Source organism: Primulina tabacum, chromosome 17 (assembly GCF_025594145.1).
Source record: "Primulina tabacum isolate GXHZ01 chromosome 17, ASM2559414v2, whole genome shotgun sequence".
NCBI lineage: Eukaryota > Viridiplantae > Streptophyta > Magnoliopsida > Lamiales > Gesneriaceae > Primulina > Primulina tabacum.
Window position 1 is genome coordinate 9,431,302 of NC_134566.1, and position 13,326 is coordinate 9,444,627.

General features: G+C 38.2%; 2 protein-coding genes across 2 annotated transcripts in view; one reads left to right on the plus strand and one right to left on the minus strand.

Annotated features, from left to right (window-relative positions):
- Positions 1-13,326, plus strand: part of LOC142530384 (large ribosomal subunit protein eL15) — a 94,760-nt gene that overhangs the window by 41,187 nt on the left and 40,247 nt on the right. The gene's annotated exons all lie outside the window — the stretch shown is intronic.
- LOC142530383 (hexose carrier protein HEX6-like) lies at positions 5,511-7,920 on the minus strand. Its single transcript, XM_075636204.1, has 3 exons — positions 7,661-7,920; positions 6,795-7,117; positions 5,511-6,672 (listed from the first exon to the last, which is right to left on the minus strand). The coding sequence occupies exons 1-3, from the start codon at positions 7,788-7,790 to the stop codon at positions 5,626-5,628; spliced, it is 1,500 nt and encodes a 499-aa protein (XP_075492319.1). The 5' UTR covers positions 7,791-7,920; the 3' UTR covers positions 5,511-5,625.

A 13,326-nucleotide genomic window follows, 5' to 3' on the forward strand; every position in this document is an offset into this window, starting at 1 on the left:
CTTAGCAAGAAAATAAAATTCTTCTCCTCCACTCTGCTCCTCTGCTAGGCGACGCCTTAGCAGGAAAAAAAAAAATCTTTCTCCTTCCCAACTCTGCTCATCTGCTAGGTGGTGCCTTAGCAGGAAAATAAAATTTTCTCCTTCACAACTATGCTTCTCTGCTAAGCGGTGCCCTAGCAGAAAAATAGAATTTCTCTCATTCCTCACTCTGCTCCTCTACTAGGCGATGCCTTAGTAGGAAAATTTAGATTCTCCACCCTCATCCTCTAACTCTTCTGCTAGGCGACGCCTTAGCAGGAAAATAAAAATTATTCTCCTTCTCAACTCTGCTCCTCTATTAGGCGCAGCCTAAGTAGGTTAAATGATTTTTCTTCTCCCCCACTCTTCTCCTCTACTAGGTGCAGCCTAAATAGGTAAAATTTAATTTTTCTCCTCACCATCTCTGCTCCTCTGCTAGGCGATGCCTTAGCAGGAAAATAAAATTTTTCTCATTCCCAACTCTGCTCCTCTGCTAGGCGATGCCTTAGCAGGAAAATAAAGATTCTCCACCATCACCATGCTCCTCTGCTAGAAAATGCCTTAGCAGGAAAATAAAATTTTTCTACTCGCCGCCTCTGCTCCTCCGCTAGGCGATGTCTTAGCAGGAAAATAAAGATTCTCCACCCTCACCCTCTAACTCCTCTGCTAGGCGACGCCTTAGCAGGAAAAATTTAATTTTTCTCATTTTCAACTCTGCTCCTCTACTAGGCGATGCCTTAGTAGAAAAAATAAAATTTCCCACTCTCACCTTCTGAATCCTCTGCTAGACGACGCCTTAGCAGGAAAATCAAAATTTCACATCGTCACCCTCTAACTCCTCTGCTAGGCGACGCCTTAGCAGGAAAATAAAGATTTTCCATCATCACCCTCTAACTCCTCTGCTAGGCGATGCCTTAGCAGGAAAATAAAGATTCTCCACCCTCACCCTCTAACTTCTCTGCTGGGTGACGCCTTAGCAGGAAAAATTTAATTTTTCTTCTTTCCAACTCTGCTCCTCTACTAGGCGATGTCTAAGTAGGAAAAATAAAATTCTCCACTCTCACCTTCTGAATCCTCTGCTAGGCGACGCCTTAGCAGAAAAATCAAAATTTCACATCGTCACCCTCTGACTCCTCTGCTAGGCGATGCCTTAGCAGGAAAATAAAGATTCTCCACCATCACCCTCTAACTCCTCTGCTAGGCGACGCCTTAGCAGGAAAATAAAGTTTTCTCACTTTCATAATACAACAACATCCACGAACTTAATATAAGAACTTGGCTTTATTAAATTTCAACTGATTACATGGAAAAATGCTAAGATGAAATACATCAACGATAAAATCCAGAATGATATTCCCTAAGGTGGTAAGCATTCTAGGGACTCCTTAAAGTCTTGCCCTGAGCATTCTCCAAGTAATAAGCTCTAGAATTAAATTTCTCAATCACTCTGAAAAGACCATCCCACTCTGGGTCCATCTTTCCCCTCTGCTCTTCTTGTACCTTCAACATGACCAAGTCACACACTTCTTCCTTTCCTAATCATGTTAACCTCCAAACGCGCTCTTTTCCCCTCCTCCCTCACTACCCCCTCATAACATCAACGCGCGGCTTTTTGGTCCCCGCACAAGACTCCAACTCCCTTCCCGACACGAAATTTCAATTTTGATGATATGTGGAAGCTACAGCCCTGAAATCCTTTAGGGCTGGCCGTCCCAGAATTCCATTATAAGCGGACGGGGTGTCCACCACAGTAAATGTTGTCATCTTTGTTACTCACCGAGGTTCATGTCCCAAAGATAGAGGGAGAACAATCTGACCCAGCGGCGGGATGACATGTCCTGCAAACCCATATAGAGGAGTAGAGATCGGTTCGAACTCAAATCCTTCCACCTTCATCTAATCCAAAGTTCTCTTGAACAAGACGTTTACGGAGCTTCCATTATCAATAAATATCCTCGCCACATCATAATTGGCAATGGTGGCCGTCACCACCAATGCATCGTTATGTGGAGTCACAACGTCTCGGAGTTTTTCCGGTCCAAAGCTGATGATGGGATCTTGTGGTAAGTCTTCACCCTTAGATATCTCAAAGTTCTCCAACCTTCTCCCATGTGCCTTCCGAGCTCGCCCAGAGTCTCCATCAGTAGCACCCCCGAGATCATATGAATCATTCCTCTCGTAGGGTGGTTAACCTCGTTCATTCCTCTTCTCGGCTCGACGGGCACCTGAGGGACATCTTGACCTCTACCTTCTGTTCTCTGCTCCCCGATCCTCTGATTTATCCATGGAGGGCCTTGACCACGCTTAGGGGATGAGCGAGACCTCTGTCGACTCCTGGATGATGATCTTTCTCGTCTATCCCGCGAAGGCAATCCAGCACTGCACTCAACCCTTTGTGACTTCTCCTACCTTTCCTCGGGCTCCCTCACTTCCATCACCTTGTCACGACTCCCATCTAGAAGAACATGGGATGAGAATTATCCTCTGTCCCTAGCCTTATCATCCTCCCTCTCGCCCGCGCCTCTCTTCCTACCTCCTCTTTCTGCTCCCTCAGCTCTACTTCCCCCAGGCCGCTGCTCCATCCTCTTATGCCGCTTGGCATCTTCAAGATTTACATATTTTTTCGCCTGAGATAATAGATCATCATAATTTGATGGAGGTTTCTTCACTAATGATTTAAATAACTCTCCTCCTCTAAGTCCCTGGGTAAAGGCACTTATCATGATGTCAGGAGTGGCCGCTGGTATCTCCAGAGCTGCGTTGTTGAAACGCTGGACAAACTCTCGCAAAGTTTCAGCTTCTTGTTGTTTCACCACGAACAGGCTCAAATAGTTTTTTTGGTGTTTTTTGCTGCTAACGAATCTGTGCAAGAAAGCAGCGGAAAAATCCTCGAAAGATCGTATGAAGTTGGGCTGCAAGGTGTTAAACCATTGCTGGGCTGACCTCACCAATGTGCCCAGAAATACCATGCACCTGACCCCATCTGAATATTGATGTAACAGGGCCGCATTCTCAAATCTCCCCAAATGTTCCTCGGGGTCAGTATGTCCATCGTACTCTCCCACATTCAACTGTCGAAAATTTGGAGGAAGTCCTTCTTCTAAAATAGCTAGTGAAAAGGGACTTCCTCTTTTTTGGGTGCCGGCGTTCTGCTTCCCAACTGCTGCCTCAACATCTGTATTTCCTTTCACATTTCTCTCATCTCACCAATCTCCCCACTTTGGTGGGGCTGTGTCTCTTCAACCCTGCTCTGGTGGCCCTCAGCATTTTCCTCTTACTCCTGGCGAGTGGCCTGCTCTTCAGCAAACACAGATTCTTGGTTCCTTTTCATGGCTTCATCCACTGTCCGAGTGATGAATTGGCCCAGCTGCTCCAGGGTCAAGTTTCCCCGCATTCTCATTGGGACGGGGTTGCTCGACCCTGGTCTCTTGAAGAGGTTGTTCAGTTTTGGTATCTTGACGAGGTTGTTCCTGTCTCGCCTCAGCATGAGACTGTTCGGGTCCCCTCTAGGGACGCGATGATGCTGAGGTAGCTCTTCTACTCCCTCTCTTCCCTACCATCTCTACGTCTCAACTCAAATCTTCCCACAGACGGCGCCAAGTGATACTCACGGAAAATTTAGGGTCCGATTCCAGCAAGAGTCACTAGTCTAGACGCAGGTTTTGAAATTACCCTGAGCCTGAAATCACAAATAAGATCGTTAGGAGGGGGTCAGGAGGGTGTCCTGGCGTAGCCCCTCCGACGCTCAAGTCAGAGACTGAGGATATATGGGGGGAGCAGCTAAGGGTGCTGCTGAAAACAATATATTGAATGAATTATCATACGCTCAAACCTGGTATTTATAGGAGAATACATGGGCCCTTAATAGGCCTGTCTTTCATTTAGACTAGGGATGGGCCACATGAGGTATCAATTTCAATATGTCTTTGTCACCAAAGGTAGAGAATTATAATATCTGTTTTTTCTTATTAAAAAAAACAGAATATACATGAATTAATCATAATATAAGTCGAGAATTAATAATAACAACATAAATTGATCATCTCAAAATTAATAAATCTAAGGTATAGTGGTCAATAAGATCTGATCATGGGAGACAATAAATCGACCGATCTCCGATTTTTAGTCTCCAAATACATGAGATTCATATTCGACTCTAAAGTTTTTTTTAAAAAAATTGGAATTAATGTTGGTGAAGTATAATATTTGTAGGTTAGGCTTAACTAATCCTATGCATTGAAAGTGTATCATTTTGTATTGTACTACTTAGTCCACACTCTAAAAGAAAGAAAAGCCTACTTCGATTCCAAATTTATCATACCAAAGACCAAGGCAAGATTAATATTCTTTTCTTTTTTTAAAAAAAAAAGTGTTTAATTTTCTTTTATTATATTTGATTTGGGTCCAATTATTTTCAAGAAAAGAAAACAATCAAAAAGGAAAAGAAAATAGGTCGCATTCATAGTCTCCCATTTTGAATGGCAACCGATACAAGTTGAATATCGTGACCAAATCCCAATTGATTGGAGGAAAATGCTAATCAAAGACAAAATCGAGCCATCATGTAAAATAATATTATTAATTAAAATGAGAGTTTGAACGTATTTTTTTCGATTATCTCAAATTTATACTTAGTTTTTATATTTAATAATATTTTTTATTAAGATACAATTATTAAGTAAGTCTTAGAAATACATGTAATAATTTTTTGAATGAATTTATTGAGAATAATATAAGAAATTTATTAGTAAAATTTGTTTTTCCAATAATTTTTCTTAATATATGTGAAAAACGAAAAAGCATAAATATTTGGAATGAAGAAGTATGGTAAGTTCGATTTACGGGATGATTATGAAAAAAAATCACAGTTACGATGTCATCAACACATGATACATTGCTAAGATATAGGGTCGGCACATCAAGTTTATGAATAATATTGCATTTATTTCGAGCCAGTACAAGTATATGTCAATATGATAAATAAAGTGCGGAAGTAAATCGAATGTTATCTCTGGTCATTTAACATTTTTAATTTCTCATGTTTTTCCTCCGATTGATGTCTTTTAAGTGCTTCACGCTTTTTATATATGGTGTATATTTTTCTTATGAGGGGTGTTTTAAGGACCTCAATCACGGTATTTATATGTATTTCTCATACCATTGATGAGTTTTTCGGGAGCCTTATTATCAAAAGAAGAGACGCACGCGTGTCTCAATTTTTTAAAGTTGAGACGGCGTATGCAAATTTTGTCAGAAGATGTAGGCAATGGCTGTCGTCATTTCCTACATATTTTATCTTCTTCTGATATGTGTCACTTTTTCTTACACTATACTCCTGAAATTATTAACACAAATACTCCCTGCATAAAACATATATTATATGAGAATCTTGATATGCTGTACATCTATCATGCACATTTATGTTTGCATCGATATGATGTTCCTAACATATTTGGTATGTAATTTTTTATGTTTTATTTTATCTAATAGTAGAGTGATAACTAATCGGTGCTCACATGAATTTACAGAATAGTTGTATAGTGTATCAAAACTCATTCATACCACAAATTTGTTATGCTAATTAAGCAAAGCTGGCTGCGTGAATCCCTACTCGTTCGCCACTACTTTCTTCCAAAACCAATGCTCTTTCCAGATCCTCTCCATCTGTTCCATCGGCACATTCTTCGTCTCCGGTAACAGAAGATAAACAAACACCGTCATCACCAAGACCCACCCCCCAAAGAAGAAGAAAAGGCCAGACTTGAAACGACAAAGCATCGCCAAGAACGTCTGCCCGACGATGAAAGTGAAAAGAAAGTTTACAGCCACAGTAATACTCTGTCCCGCAGATCGGATTTCCAGAGGAAAAATCTCACTAGGGATCAACCATCCTAATGGACCCCAAGAAACTCCAAAACCAGCTACGTATATGCAAATCCATGTCAAAACCGTGTAAGAGTTTGCTTTGCTTAATTGATTGTGATCCTCTAGTTTAGCTGCCAGTATGCCACCGACAATCAATTGAGAAACTAGCATTGTTATTCCCCCGATTATTAGCAGAAGTCTTCTCCCGGTTCTGTCGACAACCATCATTGTTATCAAGGTTGTGGTGGAACCCACAACCCCTGTAAGCACTGAAGACATGAGGGAAGCACTTTCACCCAAACCAATTGTCCGAAATAGTATTGGAGCATAGAATCCAATCACATTGATTCCTGTTACAATCTGAAAATAAGGGATTGCTATCGACATCACGAGTTGAGGCCAGTAGTTCCGCTGGAGGATGATTTGGTATTGGTTTTTTTTGGTCTTTGGAACGTCCCTTGCTTTGACAAGATCTTCTAGTTCTGCGTAGATATCATCTGTGCCTCGAATTCTTTGCAGTATACGTTTTGCTTCCTCATAGTCGTTTCTTCGTTGAATGATGCTGTTTGGTGTGTCTGGTAGAAAAAATGCTCCTAATGTTAAAACTGATGCTGGAACTGCAGCCATGGCGAGTGAAACTCGCCATCCCCACCCACCAGTGATTTTTTCGGTACCGTAGTTAATAAGGCTTGCTGCAAAGAACCCTATACCTATACACAACTGGAAACCATTACTGATTGCTCCTCTGTACTTAGGCAGCGCCATTTCGGAAAGATACAATGGGACTGCCTACAAAACAATCCCGAATACAGTCAGATATACTAAGAGGAATTTCGCAGCAAACATCTGGTCAATGTGTCGAAGAATGCAACATTTAGTGTAACAGAATATCTGAAATGATTTAGATCCACCTGATTAGTGAAACCCACACCAACTCCAAGCAGGATTCTGCCAAAAATCAGCATGTAAATATTGGCGGCAGCACCATTAAGTGCTGCACCAAGAAGAAACGCAGCACCTCCAACAAGCATAGATGTTTTTCGTCCAAATGATTTGGTGACAAATGAGGCAAAAAGTGAAGTGATCAAGCCAGCTAAGTATAGTGAGGATGTGAACAATGTCAGCAACTGGCTGTCAAATTTACAGTAGTTGCTGATATCTTTGTCTTCTATCATCCTGGTGTAGACTTTTGAGAAGAACATCTTCAGGAACGGCTCCATAGATGTCACTCCACCTACAGGTTAAGGATGCCACTTTTTTTCTCATCATACCAACATCGAAAAATCGGATTAACAAAAGTAAACAAGAACAACTTATGCTATTCAAGCTGTGGTTTATGTCAAAATCGAACTTTCTCTGTTTGAAATCTAAAGATGAGTTCCACCCTTCCTATAGAGATGAACAGTCTTTCACTTCTTCTTAATCCGTAGGCTGTATCTCGAAAATATTAGAGCTATTTCTTAACAGAAATCAAAGCTTCAAATCTTGAAACATCCATCGATATAAATATCTATACACCAATTTACAAAACCATGAAATGAAACCAGAGACCGAAACACTGACACCAACAATAACCATCCATGTTCTGGAACTGCATAAAAATATTATCTTTACACACACTTATTGTGTGAAAAACCCAAGTTCAAGAACTGCACAAAGCAGAAAAAACTGGATCCTATCTTCTCCACAAGAAACAGCGAAAGGGATTAATCTTTACATTCAAATAGCAAATGAAACCCAAGTAATCAAAGCTGAAAGCTGTTTCATCAGCAGAAACCTGAAACTCCAATATCATAACCAAAGATGAAGCCTCCCATGGCTGCCACTGCACAGGATAAGATCACAAATATTGTAATTCTTCCATTGTAATCCCCTGCTTCACCTGTAATCACAAAGCCCGCCGCCATCTTTCTTCAAGTTTCTTGCACAGCATCGCATATACTGATATACCTATAAATATACATGTGCAAGCTTTCAGACTTGCTGCAGTAATGGTTGACTCAGGACAACCAACGTGATCCATTGGTAGACATTATTCGCGTCACCTCCAAATTAACCCAATTCAAATAAATAAATATATATGCATAAAGTGAGTAGGGATCGTTATCAAATAACGAAATGAAAATAAATTGATTAAATGAACTCCAAGGAAACTAATATTGGTTTTGGTCGACTCCACGGTTGAAATTTATTAACTTGATCATCATGCAATAAATATTAATTTATATTCAAATATTCACTAATGAAAATTTAAGTTCTATCAATTGAAAATTGAAACATCATTAAATATAACAATAATCCATATTTATTTTCTTTTTTAACATAATATTTTTGGCGACCTGCTATAAATATACATATAGCAAAACAACCCCAACACGTGCCTAAAAAAATCACTACCCAACTTTGCGGTTGGAAATTTTAGGCGTAAACACCCAAAAAACAATCCTTCCACTGCATGAAAACAAACAAATAAATAATATTTTTAAAAGAAATATTTTTTTCGCTCAAAAAATGTTTTTTTGGGCAGACTTTTTTCGATATAATATATATATATATATATATATATATATATATATTTAAAGTAAAAACTCAAATTGTATTTTTCTTTTGAGTTTCTTTTCCTACTTAAGTTGTAAGAACAAAATAAATAAAATAATTTTCGTTACTGATGTATCCAAACACAAAATTACTCCTGTTTTTTTTAAAAAAAAGGACAAATGAAGAACCCAGTTTAATAAAGTAATTTTTGAATTAATACTTTTTGTATTCAATTTAACTCATTATTTTTTCTGGCAAAAAAAATGACCCATTATTTTGAAAAAGATAATGAAACCAAATTTCTTTTTTGCTGATTCGGGCCCTATTCTAATTTAGCCCAGATTTATTTAATCTAATTTAAAAATTTTAGCTCAATTTTTTAGTGAGACCAGTCCGTATGTTTATTTTTTTAAATTTTAAATGTATAATATTAATATTATATATATCACAAAATTAGAAGTAATTTTTAATCTATAATGCTACTAATATAAAATGAATTCATAATGCGATTCTATTGAAATATCATTTATGATTTTCACAGCACGAGTGAAATTGTTGAGCAAAACAAGCACTATTGTAAAGGGAAATCCATTAGCTAATGCAACTAATAATGAGCCACAGAGCCGGCATACCAAATGATACGATTCTTCGACCACGAAAAGCAATCGCACTTGAAAATAAAGTCACGACTTCGATTCGATGAAACAAAAAAAATATTGTGTTCTCTCGATCTTTTTGAAACAAGTAATGTTGTAATATTCACCTCTAAGTTACGAAGAACTTAACAACAAATATTAACGAGATAAACAGTCGATCTCAAGCGAAACTTCAAAGAACTCGTCTTTGACAAGCCGAGTGAAAAATAATCGACAAATGCCACAAAGTGTTAAACTTTGATAAGTTTGATTTGAGAAACACACAAATGTGTATACAAAGCCAAACTTTTACATTTGAGAGAAAGGTAGAGGGTTTGGTAGAGGAAGAAGAGAAACTTTACGGGGTAGATACGATGATGAGAGTAGTGAGATGGTAACATGGGTAGTATTAAGATGAAGATTACATCGTTCCATGGAAAATCTTACCTGGAGGCATACTTAGAATGGCAAAAGATGGTAAAGTTTGTGTTTGAGTGTCATCACTACTCCGAATTAAAAGAAGGTTAGGTTGACGGTGGTTGAATTTCTAGACTACATTCTCGTTTGGTGGGATCAACTAGTGACCACTAGGAGGAGATATAATGAGAGAGCCGTTGAAACTTGGGATGAGATGAAGAGGGTCATGAGGAAGAGGTTTGTGTCCAACCACTATTATAGAGAAATGTTTAAGAAGTTGCAAAACTTGAAATAGGGTACGAGGAGTGTCGAAGACTACTATAAGGAGTTGGAAGTAGTCATGATTAGGACAAATATAGAGGAGGATAGTGAGGCAACGATGTCACGTCTTCTTTGTGGTTTGAACAAGGAGATTCAAGATCAAGTGGAGCGTAGGCACTACTTGGACCTAGACGAGATGCTTGTTGCGTATTTTTCACTCTCAAGCACACGGTTGTCAAGTTTTAATATATGTGAGTAAAGTATCATTCCCACGAGAAGTGTGTATGTGACGAACCGTATCTTAAAATACTAATACTTTAATATTTGCGGAAAAATTTAAAATTTTCTTATTAAACAATTTATTAAAATTATATATCTTAAAATAAATTAACGATCAACGCCCATACTAAAATAAAATTAATATTAAAGCTCCATCATTTTAAAATAAATCACCAACATCCAATTAATCCTGAAATCCAAAAAATTACTAATTTAATTTAAAAATAGTCTAACAAAATTATAAATTTAATATGCTTATCATCAATCCTAATAAATCAAAAGTCCGAGTAATTAGTTTAAAAACGTGCGTAATAATATAAATTAAACTACAAGGTCCTCGGGTTTTCACTGCTACTGGCCCGAGCTTGCTCACTAATCACCATCTCCCATCTCCTCTACTACATCAGCTGCATCGATCAAGTCTAGTGAATCTAACGACTCAGCATGCATAAACCCCGAATAACGAGTAATACGTAATAAAAATCCATGCAATTTAAACTTAGCTTGTACATAAAATATTATAAACATAAATATGTATAACGCGACTTTCTTGCATAAACAATTTCATAAAAATCATATTTTTCATACTTGTTATGCATAATAATAAACGTAAATAATTTTTGCGTAGAGTTCTGTTCAATGCAAGTGGCCCATACGCATAAATCGTTTGATCAAACTAAACCACAGTACTGAGCCGACATGGATCACCACAGCCCTTGGACTGGATGTTCGGTCGCTAACATATCATAATCCTATGAAGAGATTGGAGAGGTCCCTGGACACGTTTTCCGGCTTCCAAAGCCGTAACATAATTTGGCCACAAGACAAATCGCATAGCTCAAAAATAATTATTTTGCACGTGATACATACTTACGAACATCTTGGAATTCGTTGGAACACCCTGGACTTCCTGCCATAACCTTAAAATTTAAATAACTAAGCTTAGCACAAAAGCTCAAACGTACACATGCAACTCCTGAATTAATTAAAATAGCCTACGACTTACCGAATGACTCGAGACTGGAACCATACTTAGCCCACATCTTAACCTACTGTCCAAGCCCCTGAGACAACCCCGAACTATGACCAAGGCCCAAAATAAACGTGAACAACCGACACTCAAACTCTCATTTTCCTTCTTCATTTTTCTTTTGTTTGGTCGTCTCACTCTTTTGATCACTATTTTTTCAACCATTTCATTTTTGCTCTCAAAGGCCATCTCATTTTTTTGCTCACTCTTTGTTCGGCCTCACCTCTCTTCTTTTTTATAATCGGTCCTCTAACACTTGCTTAGGAGACAATGAAAGTAAAACAACAGGTTTCTTCTTGAGAACAAAAGAATACCTATTCCTAAACCAATCATGCATCACTCGCCTATCATATTACTACGGCCTTCCCAACAAGATATGACACGCATGCATTGGCACCATATCACACAACACCTCATCAACATACTTTTCAATCAAAAAAGAAACAAACACTTGTTTGCTCACCTTCACTTCCGCACAATCATTCAACCATTGAATCCTATATGGTTGAGGGTGCTTTAACGTAGGCAAACTCAATTTTTCTACCATCTCACTACTAACCACATTAGTGCAACTTCCCACATCTATGATAAGATTGCAAACCTTTTCGTTTACAAAATACCTAGCATGGAATAAGTTTTCTCTTTGGTTCGCCTCCTCCTCCTTGACTTGGGCACTCATGATCCGTCTAGTCACTGGTGCTTCACCTACAACTGCCTCATATCCCTCATCAGGATCCTCTAACGCATGCATCTCATCATCATCACCCTCACTTTGACACTCATATTCACTATAGGCATTCAATATCATCACCCTCTTATTAGGACATTGGCTAGCAATATGACCAACCCCTTGACACCTAAAACATTTAATATCCCTAGAACGATTAAGAGAAGTTTCAGATTTACCTTGCACTCTGCCACGCCCCGTGACCGGGATTAGTCGACACCGACGTTGTTTTACAACCACACAATTGAAAACAACAAGTATCGTAGTACATTATAAACCAAAAACCAGTTTATTACTCATAATCAATCAAAAGATTGTCTTTACAACGTAGATTCTTAAAATGAAAAAAAATATATATGCGGAAGCATTTACAACTTACAAAGTCAAAACTAAAATAAACTTCTTAAATCATCTTATTATCAGCCCCAAAACTGGTATTATTCATCTTTCTCGATTTTTTTTTCTGATTTATCTGGGGAGAGTAGAGTAAGGGGTGAGTGATATGGTCGTCACTCAGCAAGTGGGGGCCGTTCGAGCACAACATAAAAATATTTACACAATTTTCGAAAATAACACGTAAACATATCATGCTTTTCATAACATATCATCATATTCATATTATAACAGCACTGCGATTTTTCCACATTCTATGGTTTACTGATATCAGTCCCTAATTTTTAATCATCTAAGGGGACGAGGCCATAAAACAGTTCTATCCCACCGTGAAGGGTCATATGTTGGGATTCCAACCCATTTTCAGTGAATCTTCACAGTGCCAACACGTAAACGTACCAAAATCGTACAAAAAAAGAACGTAGAAACAGAATGAAGGTGCTCAATCGAAACTTTCGAAAACGAAATAATTCATACGCAACATATTTTAAAACAAGCCCACTTACCTTATACTGGAAGAGAACGTGAAGAACTCAGAAACCATATAAGAATCATGCTTTGAAAACGCGGTAGCACATCTACCGAAAAAAATCATCCCTCTTTTAAAATTACTTACACCTTATCGAACCGTTGGATCGACCTCTAACTTTTACAGTATGTTCACAAGTATGTCAAATAAATTATGAACGGCGGAGATCGGGATTGGAAGTCGTTTTAACCTGTTTATGTATGAAAAACCGTAGGTATGCTGTTTCTCGCCTAAAATCTGAGCAGTTTTCTTACGAAGGCTATAAACAAAAAACTAACCGTTGAATTTTGCTGAAATTTGGATATGTTGTTCAAAACATATGAATGCATATTCTGAACAGTGTAGATCGGATTCCGTGTATCCGAGCGAGAGAAACGAATTTATGAACTTGGACAGAATTCTGATAACTCGTGCAGAATTTTTGGGAGAAAATTTCAAAAATATGGAGAGAAAACTCGAAAATTGAGGTGTGAAATTTGAATGGGAGGGCCCTCCTATTTATAGGGGTGAGGTGAAAATCTTACCATAATTCGATTAATATTCTTCCAAAATTTGGAGATGCTCCTTCCATAAATTCGAGATAGTCATTCCATAAATATTTATATGCTTCCTTGTTGAGAAAATCTACCTTGTA